This window comes from Botryllus schlosseri, chromosome 2 (assembly GCF_051294905.1).
Source record: "Botryllus schlosseri isolate E-star chromosome 2, Bs_hap1, whole genome shotgun sequence".
NCBI classification, from domain to species: domain Eukaryota; kingdom Metazoa; phylum Chordata; class Ascidiacea; order Stolidobranchia; family Styelidae; genus Botryllus; species Botryllus schlosseri.
Genome location: NC_137237.1, coordinates 21,239,632 through 21,252,850, shown reverse-complemented (window position 1 = coordinate 21,252,850; position 13,219 = coordinate 21,239,632). Strand labels below are relative to the sequence as shown.

Sequence of the window (13,219 nt, the reverse complement as noted above, 5' to 3'; positions counted from 1 at the left end):
ATGCATCATCATTTGTAACTTGCCCTAAATTTTCGAAACCACCGCCTCCATCAACTCTACCGGTGAATCTGATCACATGGACTGAGAAAGGATATACATGTTTGATAGTAAGATGTACAACTACTAATATTAATGGCGGAAATCACAAGCGAATCTGAAAAAAAAAACAGAATTCGCGCTTGGCGCGACTACGCACAATCCCATAACATGACAAGTGATCACTCGCGATTTCGGTGCGTATAGTGAGCCTATGTCATTAAATAGATTAGTCCGGAGTTCACCGGAAATGAATATGGACACTTTAACATGAGGAATTGACGTCCAGCTAGCTCATTACGACTATGCCCTGGAATGCGGTCGTAGACTACATGAGTAGGCGAAATGTGTCCATGAATGGCAAAAAGGTTGGCCACCACTGGTCTAGTGTATCTAGAATGGGTATAAATAATAAAACCTCTTATTATGATTACAATTATGGAGTCCGCATTATCACGTTGAAATCAGTGGTTGGATTCAGCCGATTCTACAGCACCATCTCACATTTATGAGATCAGCAAATCGGTTAGCACTATTAATCGCTTTTTGTAACTGAACCGTCTGAAAATAGGATGTATGTGATAGCGCCGTCCGCGAAAAAAATTGAATCCGATCACTGCCTATAATAAGATATAAAATGAGCAAAACCATGGCAAAACATGAAATATATAATCATTGATATACCGGATGTACCGGACTTTTGATGGCAGAAGCAATCGATTACATTCTGATCTATTGAATAACAACCAATAACGAACCACTTCTAAAAGCCTCGTTTTAAATGGACCTATCGTCGACTCCTGCAGCAAAGCCGGTAACCGTGTGACTTGATTGGATTCAGATTAAGCACTGGGTAATAATCACACCGCTGATTCCCTAATTTTCAGTTGCTTAAAATTTCATACAATGATTGTTCCTATAGTCGCGATAGCGAGATCCAGGCCACCATCAGCTTGTTCGTCCAACAATACAGTACATGATGTCTATTGTGAAATTGCATTATCTATAGTCATAAATTTGTATAATTACACGCCCTACTCAAAATCAATCAATCAATCATTCAATCAATCAAAATATATTATGTACCGCAGGCCAGGTGTGGGCATTTGTGTGACCGTTTTTTAAGGTGGTCAGACATAAATAACGCCGTGAAAAAGCGGGTCACGCATAACCTTTCTATTTGTTTCATGGCCCAGTCTCTCACTGAAATTGGTACAGCGATGGCGAGACATATTAATTTACAATACAATCCGAGATCGTAATACACACTATAGCCGTGAAGGTAAATGGCGAGAAGAACTAAAACATCGTAACTAAATCATGTGCTAACTCAACATATGCATATTTTAATGTTATTGTGGCTCTTCTCTTAGCCCACCGGAGCTTAGCTCAAACGTACCAGACCAAGCTAAACTAGAAACCCATTTCGCGGGTCGAACTTGATTTTAAATTGGCCCTTTATCGTGGGCCATACAAGACGCACAAATGCGCACCCCTGGTATAGGCGATATCTGAATGGTAATCTGAACATGTTGTTTTGTGGTATTCGTGGTGTTTGTTTCATTTTTATTCCGTAGCTACGCCGACTTGTAGCACGGCCCACTTCTATAGGCTATTTTTATTAGACACCGCTTACACGGATCAGATGGCGAGGAGGATTCTAGATAAAACTCCAACGCTTAGGTAGGAATACTGGAGTCGACCTCGGAAGGACTCGAACTCATTCATTGGTGTTGCAGCTGTGGATTAAGCCACTACGCTATCTCGCCACCTAACCTGAACTGAACAGGTGTGAAGATTTATAAATGATCTGAATTTCGCATTATAGCAGTACAGCGCCAAGTCTGTCGAGGCGGGACTAGATTAGATAAGGACGGAGATAATAGAGTTGGATTAGCAATAAAGTCGATTATCACGTTCGTCAGGATTTTTCAACCCAGGATTAAGGAAACCGGTTGATCGCAGCGCATAAAGTTAGTTTTAATCTCATAATTCAACAAACCGGAACTAACTACAGATAACTATAGTCAATTAGTTATCTATAAAAACTGTGTACCTTTTCTACGCGAAAGTATTTCCGATAATGACCGTGCTGATTGCCTTCTGGGTAATGGCTTCACTAAATAATAAACGAAGTATGTACTCACCATTTCAGAGCGATATGAATATTCTATTATCCGTTTCTTAGCTGAACCGTACTTTCCTATTAACAGTTGCAGTATCGTTATCAGCAAGCTGCTGTTTCATTCAACATATTGTTTTTGGATTATGATGCAACAGATAACCCCACTTGATTGAAAACTCGGGACACCTCGACTATAATCATCGCGCTTAACCTTTTCCAACTTTATGCGTCGCGATTAACAGTACTTAATCACATGATTAGCATTCTTCCGGATCAGCTAACTTTATTATCTCCGTCCTTAGAATCGCGTCTTTCTCAAACCACGGATCCCAGAAGTATTCTTAATTTCCAATTTGTAAGTGGCCTTTTGTTTACTCACTTTGAAGGCGTCAACCTGACTTGGAATTCGCTTAGATTTATCAAGGAAGAAACCCCCATTTACCTGGCACTTGCCTTTTTCCGCACGCCCCTCTCATCATTCAGACTATTTCTTATCCTTTCGCTAAAAAGCGATGTTTCAGAACCGGAAGAGCTGTTTGAGGGAATGCTTGAGCGAGGGATGATTAATTATAATATAACACGACATTTTACCTCGAAAATCTTTTCGCATTGGCAGATATTCCATTGGCAGTTTCTGCTGGTCCTAGGTTATCAGAGTTTTGGGTTTGATTGAATCTCTGCCGACCATATATCATCAGCAAATTCTTCGCTTCTGGTGATCAAACAGATGAAACATTTTCAGGTATGTTAATTATATAGAGAGGTATAACCATTACCAGGATAGTATTCCATTGCTTTAAGCACATCTTTTCCGGCCAACGAGAAGACTTCGGAATATCCGACCGACACGACGTCAGCGACACGCTTGTTAACACCATTTACGATATTCAGCACGCCTATTTCGCCGAAAAAGTCGCCAGCCCCGAGACTTGCTACCACTTGACCGCTGTCACTGAAATATGGGTTCGTCCTAATCGACATCAAGGACCTTGTCGAAATAGTAGCCTAAACTTCGTCACGATCAATCGAACGCCACCACGTGGGGTTGCATTTAAAACAAAAATCAAAGCAAACGTGTTTAAAACAAGGCCTTAATTTAAAACATGTTTTAAATTGTTTTATTTGTTTTTTTAAGCCATGACGTCATAGTGGATTGAAAATATAGGGTAAATAAAGCTCCTTTGACCAAATATCTGTACTATTAATGTTAAACCGACTATTTTGAGGGTTCCAACCATCCCATATCGACATACGGCGGCTATAACGAGTGGTAATTGTCCGTTGACTAATACAACATGCTGTTTTTTGGAAAGTATTTACACAATCATGGTATAATTTTACAACTTAAAAAAACACAAATTTTTTAAAGGCCTCTGTTTAAAACACAGTTTGTTTTAAGTGCAACTCTACCTCACGTATACTTTAATGCTCCATGTTGCAGAGGTGGACAGTAACGAAGTAACTTTACTTTTCTGTAATTTCTGTATTTTTGCCATTATGCAGTACTTACTCAAGTGTTTACGATTTTATATTACGACTACTTTTACTTAATATTTTAGGCAAACTATACTTACATTTAATGCATCGGATTTTGTAAAAAAGAAGAAATAGCTCAGCGATATGTTTGCCCACTTTCACGAGTGAAATTCGCTATCCTCGCTATGCCTTAGCAGTGTTTCAAAAAGCCCAGAGTGATGGTGAGCCGCGCTAAGACTGTCGGCAGTTAAGACCAATTTACGCGCGTATAAAAAGCGAGAGAGACTGATGATGGTGGAAGAGCGCGTGCATGGAAGTCGTCTGTAATTTGTCGAAGGACATTCCGTGATTCTACCTCTCGCAGTGTTTTTTACCTTCATTTTACTTCCACGTGAAATAGTTCCGACATATCTTCGGAACCACTACTTCTACTTTTAATTGAGTAGAAATTTACGGCGTCACTTTTACCTCTATTTGAGTATCATCACTGATTACTTTAACCACCTCTGCTGTCTTGTATAATGTTATTACAGAATATCAAGATCATGGAGATTGCGACTGACTGAAATACACAATGACAATAAGCTTTCAACAAAAAGATTACATGACATCTCATTTCCAACATAATGAATGGGGCATGAGGCAAATAGATCCACTGTCATTTCCGAAAGCAATCGCTGTTTAGCGGTTCTATCGACATGTTGACAGGAGAGAAGATGTGTATTCCCGCAATTGACAATGATCGATTCGAACCTGTTCTATAGTGAAAACAGGTTAGCCTCACTTGACAACGTTGAGAACGCCGTGATTTATTATGAACATTTCTCTCGCCACTTCTCCTTTCCTGCAAATCAGATCTCCCGGCGTGAATACGAACGATTTCATCTTCAACACTAGCGCGTACAAAAATTCCGGCTGTACCAGCTTGAATATTGAAACCTGACGAAATGTAAACGTTTTTTTAAGTGCGTAGAAGTCTCTGAAAGAGATACAGCGTACCAATGCCGACATGAGATGGATGCGCTACTAGCTACATTATATTATTTGCTCTCAGAAATTTCGCAACAGTTCAAATGCAAAGCGGTTTTTCTGCATTGATCCCATACTACTGTTCAAAATTCCACAAATTGACGCGGTATGTATGCATTACACCTATAACCGTTTATCACAAATTTCGAGGGGTGTGATGTATGTCGGCTCACGCGAATAAATTAATTTCGTGACTTGAAATCTAGACGTGCACTTTATATAGGTCATCATTTATTCGAAGTTAGACTATGGTCGAATTTGTCTCGAAACAATCTGATTAGCAAGTTAGAACTTCCGTGACGTAAAATGGCGAAATTCAACCGACAATTATTGCATCAAGCGCTTAACATAATGTTTTCGTATTCGTATTCGCAAATCCGGATACGTACTTTTCGCAATGTGTCCATATTGACTCTTATGGCTAGCTCCACTTTCAGAGTGTCGGGTATCATTCCGAGAGCATTGACATCAGCCGCTCCACGTAAGATTCCCCGAGACCACGAGTAGTCGTACCAGCGCAATATCCGATTTTGCATATCTTTCGAAACCCCCTTGGTTTTCATGAATACTTTGGCATTATCCTGAAAGCAGACGTGAACTCTGTCGCGAACTTACGTGCAACGCGTTGTAGTTTGGATAATTATCGTTGTAGTCTGGATAATAATCGCTACAAATGCCTAGGTGTCTGCATTCTAATTCCAAACTCCCTAGATATGAGATATATGGAAGAAAATATATTGGAACTAGTGAACTAGAAGCCAGTGATATAACAATGGAATCATAACGTTTTTTCATGTCGACATTATCACCTAAATCTCGAACATATGCAATGATTCAAAGGCTCAAGAAGAATCTGTTAGGAAAATTTTGCGATTGATATTACTATATCCAGCATGAAACAATCGACGACAGCTCACCACAAGTCTTTCAAACTCCAGTCTATCCACGTTGCGGTTAGTGATAACGTTACCGACTTGGCCTGTCAGATGAAGGCATCGTTACGAATATGTATAGCCCGATCGCCATATGTGAGTGGATTTGAGCATATGCAACACCTCACGATGTCAGAAAACACGTAATGCCAAGAACAAAACACACCCTGCCTCGTAAACTGATATGTAATATGCTTATCTGCTTATGCTTAATATGAACAGGCATAGCTGTTGCCTTTATGGAGCCTTTATGGACTGGTTTTAAGACCCTGCGGGACAGCAAATACGGGGACACACTCAATACTAAAATTGAGATTGTCCAATGTCCACAGTGTGCGCACATGTGAGCTGGTAAATATTAATCCCAAATTCATTTGATATCATGCCTAAATTCAAGTTCATATGTCTGGCAATGACTCGAATGTCTGAAATCAATTACGAAATGACGTGTACATCGAAAATAATCGTAAGTTTCAGGTAGAATACAGTTGAGCAGTATTCTTGAATATAAATCCAACCAGAATAGTAACATCCGATGTTTTTCAAAGATCAATATCGATTTCTTCAATCACGCAACGAGAAAGTTGCACATTGACGTCACAAACAGAAATCGTCACATATAGTCTAAGACAGTGCTTTTCAACCTGTGTGACGGTTCGCACTAGTGCGAATGAAAATAAGTACAGTGCGAATGACGAAGGTGGTGCGAATAGTGCGAATGAAAATCCGGATCAACAACGAATGACAAAGGTAGTGCAAATGGTACGAATGAAAATCCGGATCAAGTGCTAATGAAAATCTTGAGTAATTGTTAACTTTTCTGACGCGAAATAATTCAAATAAACCTAATAGGAAATTTAAGATCAGTGTAACTTTTGTAGTTGCGACGCAATTGTAAAAACTTAATACGACGCACCACTAATCGTACCTCTCACATGCCGTAGTGAATTAGTATTCCCGCAGTCAAATTATTACGTAACCAAAAGCCTGGTTTGGAAGCTGGTGTATAGTGGCAGTACAGATCTACAATCTCTATAGTGGCAGACATACAGTATATCAGCTCGTCCGAGCCTACGACCGGCTAGAAAAATCACGCCAAATTGACTTTCTGCTTTCTTTCGCTAAACAATCATCATATTTTTGTAATAACGGTTCGATTTGCGCGAGGCACGAGGATAGTAGTAAATACCATCATTACAGACTCTCATCTGCGAGTTACTGTAACGCAAATTTTTACCCCTTCAAGGGTTATTAAAGTGTGGACCGCAAAGGGTATAATTTTGGGTCGACACGGTGCCAGAGCTATCTGTTAATATGCATGCGATAGTTTTTACATATAGAAGATCACTGTGTTGGGTACTGTAGTCAATAAGCGAGCCACGCATGAAATATGGCTTTATCATGGGAATTCATGATAAGATTTGTCCGACTGTTTTTTCTGGAAAACATGGCCGAAGACCGTTGGGATGAACGAGTTACTGTAGGGGTGTGCAACGAGCGAGTTTAGGCCTATGTGACTCATTCATTTCGAGGCCAACCCCTTCTGCGTCGGGGCACATGAAGACGTAAAGTTTTGGCGAACAAACCGCTGATAAAATGCGGTGCCAAAAACATAAGCGGCGACAAAACCTCGTTCTAAAAATGACCGATGCTGGATGGTCAAATTTTTCGAGATGGATTGGATATGCTCCGTTGTCGGCACGGAATAGTCCCGTTCTTGCAATCTGAGTAGACAGTGGTACAACAGCGATACGCAGAGGAATTGAATTCGCCCTAATTTAAAATTTAAATTAAATTTAAAATTTAAAAATGTTTTGTAGAGCTGTGTTGGGTAGAATTGTGGTGTGCGCGTTCCGTATTTCATACATGCCGGTAAAATCGTAGCATACAACTGTAATATTAAAAATCAATTCATTTTCATGGGTGAGGCTGGGGTCGCGAGATGCCACAAAAACTCAGATTTTGGTGGTAGTCTAAAAGCTTCTTTACCGTTATTAAACTGTCATGAAGTCTCAAGTTAGATTGAGCTAAAGAGTAGAACACAGAGTAGCGTGAGTTATTTGCTCTTTTCATAAACTTGCGAGAAAGAAGTTGGAGCAACGTATCATGAGGTAGCGAGCTCTAATGTGCCTACTCTCCCTGATCGTTTTGCACCTTATGTTACAAAGAAATAAAGCAGAAGCCTCAACACAAACATGTGGGTTTTTCATCCTTTCGACAAACTGGAGCCTCGCGGGACCTTTGTGTCAGCTCTCAAATACGATTTCTGCCAGCAAGCATTTTTCACTCGCGAAAAATACGCTGTATTTTGGATAGGAATGCAGAACAGATTTTAAGACCTGGTTATCCAAGCACTGGTAGACGTTTTTGTTCAAATTCCCAGCAACGTTGTTTGGCCGAGAAGGGTTTTAGTGACATAATTGAAAGCAAAACGAGCGAAAAAAGTTGCCTTTTTAATGAGACACTTGATAGCTTAAGCTACATAGCAGCCAATTTTTTGCATACCTGAACAAAATGTTGTTAAGTATAGGCCTATCAGTAGTGAGGCTAAGGAACTTTGTTACCGTCCAATCAGAGAGCGCCACGTCATCCTAATTGCCACGCCCATTTTCATGCCCTAAGGGTACATTCATCTGCTACGTCATCTGTGCCACATCATCAAGCGCCACGCCTATAGTGCCACATCATCCATCCATTGCTATATCATCGCTGCATTGATTGCCGCATCTTGATACTTTTCTCAGATATTGTATTATGTGTATTTAGGACTAATATCATCCGTCCATATTTTTTAAACTTTATTTTATGTGTACAAGTTACGGTTTCTGCAGTTTCCACATTTTACGACTTATGATTGCCGCGTCAAATCTTACCTTAGCTAGAATCGACAGATTTTCTATTATGTGTATTTAGGACTATGTATTTAAATTCCTATTCAGATTATACATAAATGCGAAAACTATGATGTCTATGCAAGGCTATATTCTCCGGATAATATTATTAATATCAAAATTCTACACATCATCACTAATTACGTAATATAAAATCCGATTTTGAGCGCTGCGACTTGATAATATGAATCCCTACGCTTCTGATGCATGATTTTTTGCGATAAGGACCCAGGTAACATTCAGAGTCTGCAACGATTGTTTGGATATACATTATAGCAATACCCCACTAAACTATAGGCGGTTATATTACTCTATTGGTCAGAGATAACTCATCCTTCCATATTTTTAAACTTGATTTTATGTATACAAGTTACGCTCTCTGCAGCCCCACATTTTACGAATTATTTTCATTAGACCCAGGCAAGCGATTCTCCAGTTCGGAGGTACGGAAACAAATCACTCGCATGTGCGCGTTCCGAATAGTCTTGCAGAATTTTCTAAAGTCGTAACAGCTTAGTAGCATATACGCGAATCCCAAGGTGAAAATAATCGAACGAGCTATAGCCGCAGGCGTGCGATTCGCAGGGCTTTATTTATACAAACACTTTCGATGCCTGTACGCGAACCCCAGCGTTATAACGATTAGGTCTAATTAGCACGTTCTGAAGCCGTAAATTTAGTCAACATCATTGAGATGTCCATGATTTAAATATGGTGATCGAGTGTGACAATAGCACTCGTCAAGGTTAGACAAACATAACCTTAAACTACTCTCTACTTCACAAAATATAAAGAACGAACACCTTCGCCGCAGGTACGCGATCCCCGACGTTATAATGATAGTGCCAAATTAGCCGCATGAAAGCGAGTCTAATGAATATAACGACAGACACCAAGTTAGTTGAAAAGTAAAACTAATCGTGACCGATGCAAGACGGATTGAAACAGCGCTTTCGCTCGATTCTTGTAGTGACCACATTTCATACGGTTCAGTCCTTTTCATGTCACTAGAATAAGGGTGAATAAACCGACAGTGAAACGCCGCCGACGTCTTATAACGTAATAATGTAAGCTGCGTCGGGTGCTGCTATAATGTTAGGAGCGAATATAGTAGAAAGTCCACGTCTGGACACCTGTAAGCAGCTGCGCATACTACCGTAGTAAAACGCATAGCAGAATTCACGCAAAAGTCGATATTGCTTTGTGATGATTTTGATGTTGTTCCATACCGATTGGGAATATAGGACTCCTAATTCCTTAACTAACTACATAATCCCTAGTAACGTAGTCAGACGCATAACGGAATTTACGCAAATCGGTATTGCTCTGCGATAATTTTGACCACTATGTTTTGATAATAACTTGCTTCCGAGAAATAGATAACGTTCATTATACGTTAGATGATACTTTTCCTTTATATTCTATTATGTGTATTTAGGGCTAATGCGACATCACTATGTTGGCGACAGGCCTGATTTGAACACGCTAATTTTGCAAATTAAACTTATCACCCACCACGAACACTCAATGAAGAGCACCCTAGAGCACTCACATAAATGCTCCACAATTTGTGACGTATAATATACTGAGCATATAATAAGCTGACAAAACTGATACTTGAGTACTCCGAAATGAACAAGTATTTTACCTTTACACGACGTTTTTGTAAAATGAATACTAATGGTACGCGAATGATCATAGACTAAGCTTGCTTTCAGAGTTGGAAACTAGATGCATATGAAAATTTAACTATGTTTTCCCCTCACGCATCAGATGTAGGCCTACTCAAGTGTTTATGAGGCGGCGAATAGTTCGAAGGTTGTTGGTATGCAAGGACGTCACATAGAATTGTGGAGTTTTCTGTAAACTATAATCCAGTGATCTATTTTCAATCACTATACTTTTATTAATCTAAACTAAGTACTGTTAGTAGGCAAATCCTAGAAAAGTATCCTCTGATAAAAGCAGGAGTAATTCGTTATCTGTGAAATAAATAGATAGCGCGCAATATGAGCGGTGTTACGATGACTGACAAATACTTTGAATTAATGCATAGAAGTAGCGATTTCGAACTACGTAAAAAGTTAGTCGAGCTCACGCATTTTCCATTTTCAAAAGTTGACGTTTTTTGTAAAATGAATAATAATTTTAATAAAAAATAAAAAAGAGCGAAAAATTACATTTTATCTCGGAACGCAACAAGAAAAATCGTATGAACTTGTAAACTACTTATTTATGACATAATAATAATTCTACTTGTACACTTATTCACATTTTATAACACTTTTAGTAATACTTAACGGTTTCAGTTTTAAATAAAACTCGGAATATAAACTAATCGAAAAATTCGGTAACCAATTTCGCGTAGGCTATGCATACAGATGAGGGAAGTTACATCAACGCGTGTTAACTAGTTGTATTATGTAGCTTGTAATTCATGCAAGTTTCGAAACTTCTACACCGAGTCTTTTTAAAGTAGATAGAAACGAAAAACAATTACGCCTAGGCTATGCATACAAATGAGGAAAGTTCCATCAACGCGTGTTAACTAGTTGTATCGAGTTATCGAATGAGTTTTTTCCTTACATCAAAACAACTAGAATGTGTAACTACATTAAAAAAACGTTCCTAACCCTTAACGCACCCGCGATAAATCGTACAAGCAACAAGTTTCGAGTAATCGAAATCGCGCCCCCTGAATTCAAAGCTTATTTCGAGATCTAAGCTACTTTGAAAATGAGGATCCTAGGATTTGCTTGAGTTTCATCTATATTTTACAATGCGTTTTCGCGTTCCAGAATGACTTATGTCAATGAAAAATAGCCATTGATCATGGTTTTGTTTTTGAAAGATGTCGCGATGCCGGAGAATTTTATAGTTCTTGTAAAAAGTTGTTTGTACACAATATATGTTTAAAGTAAGTCCTACGCATTCATGATTTCGTCCGAGTTCGTATTTTAGTAATATATACTAATTTACGATAGCGCGTTTGTAACTTGTGCAAGTACAGGAATATCATAGTTCTTGAACCGTGCTCAATGCTTAATAGAGCATTTTTGCTATTTTTCATCGCCATAAGTCATTCTGGACCGCGTAAACGCATCGTACGATATAGATGAAAGTTATGCAAATCCTAGGATCCTCATTTTCAAAGTAGCTAAGATCTCGAAATAAGCTCTGACTTGCTATTCTCCTCAAAGCGTGGAATTATCAAGAGTATCACCTTCGATCACTGAAGAAACGGATGAAATTATATTCGAAGCATATTCCTTGACCAGGAATTTTATCATGTACGAACTCGACGGCTCATGCGTTAAGGTAAATACGAAAGCAGAGAGAACCTTACGTCGAGTTGGGGATGAAATATTCGAGCGACATCGAACTGTCCTAAACGCAGTCTCCAAACGTCTCCGCTAATTGCACTTTTTCACATTTTATAACACCTTAAGTAGTACTTAACAGTTTTAGTTTTAAATAAAATACGGAATATAAACTAATCGAAAAATTCGGTTTTTGGGTGCATCTGTTTTGCGGGGGCGTATAGCACGTAGCTATACATAGTCAACTTTAATAACTGAATTACCATGCTTAACATTGAATCCCAACTCTAAACTTGATACGTAGATGTAGGACATTATGGCAATGCACCATGCTAAATTTCATCACACATCTAATGATGGAACACCTTTAAAACTAACGCAGTCGAATACCGACTTTTACGCGTATCTGTTTTGCGTGAACTTAGCATATACCTATACATAGTCAATTTTAATAGCAGAATTACCGTGTTAAACATTGAATTCCCACCTTGAAAGTTGGTACGCGGTTATAGGACATTATAAAAATGCACCATACCAAATCCCATCAGACATTTCATGATGGAACAACTTTAAAACTAACGCGGCTCTACATCGACTTTTTGCGTACATCTGTTTTGCGGGAGCGTATAGCACGTACCCATACATAGCCAACTTTAATAACGGAATTACCATGCATTGAATCCCAACTCTAAACTTGATACGTAGTTGTAGGGCATTATGGCTATGCACCATGCTAAATTTCATCACACATCTAATGATGGAACACCTTTGAAACTATCGCAGTCGAATACCGACTTTTACGCATATCTGTTTTTCGTGAACATAGCATATACCCATACATAGTCAATAATAATAACAGAATTAGCATGCTAAACATTAAATTCTCACCTTGAACGTTGGTACGCAGTGGTAGGACATAATAACAATGCACCATACCGAATTTCGTCAGACATTTCATGATGTAACACCTTCAAAACCAACGCAGTTCTATACAGACTTTTGGCTAAATCTGTTTTTCCGTAGCGTAGCACGTACCTAAACATAGTCAACTTTATTAACGGAATTACCATGTTAATATTCGACTCCCTACCTTGAAACTCGGTACGCAGTTGTAAGACATTATGACAATGCACCATGTCAAATTTTGCAAGTACTTTATCTTTACACGACGTTTTTTGTAAAATGAATACTAATTTTATTGAAAAAATAAAAAATAACAAAGAGCGAAAAATAACATTATATCCCGGAACGCAACAAGAAAAATCGTATGAATTTGTAAACTACTTGTTCATGACATAATAATAATTCTACTTGTACACTTTTTCACATTTTATAACACTTTAAGTAATACTTAACAGTTTCAGTTTTAAATAAAAGACGGAATATAAACTAATCGAAAAATTCGGTAAC

General features: G+C 38.7%; 2 protein-coding genes across 3 annotated transcripts in view; both read right to left on the bottom strand.

Annotated features, from left to right (window-relative positions):
- LOC145456386 (G protein-coupled receptor kinase 3-like) overlaps positions 1 to 13,219 on the bottom strand; it is a 198,121-nt gene that overhangs the window by 73,512 nt on the left and 111,390 nt on the right. The gene's annotated exons all lie outside the window — the stretch shown is intronic.
- Positions 1 to 13,219, bottom strand: part of LOC145434108 (uncharacterized) — a 48,044-nt gene that overhangs the window by 12,913 nt on the left and 21,912 nt on the right. Inside the window, exons 8-13 of the mRNA XM_080311406.1 lie at positions 5,584 to 5,645; positions 5,056 to 5,247; positions 4,422 to 4,576; positions 2,938 to 3,113; positions 2,753 to 2,873; positions 2,604 to 2,693 (exon numbers count right to left, since the gene is read on the bottom strand). Of these exons, the coding sequence (XP_080167532.1) occupies positions 2,604 to 2,693; positions 2,753 to 2,873; positions 2,938 to 3,113; positions 4,422 to 4,576; positions 5,056 to 5,247; positions 5,584 to 5,645 (796 nt within the window). The remainder of the gene's footprint in view (positions 1 to 2,603; positions 2,694 to 2,752; positions 2,874 to 2,937; positions 3,114 to 4,421; positions 4,577 to 5,055; positions 5,248 to 5,583; positions 5,646 to 13,219) is intronic.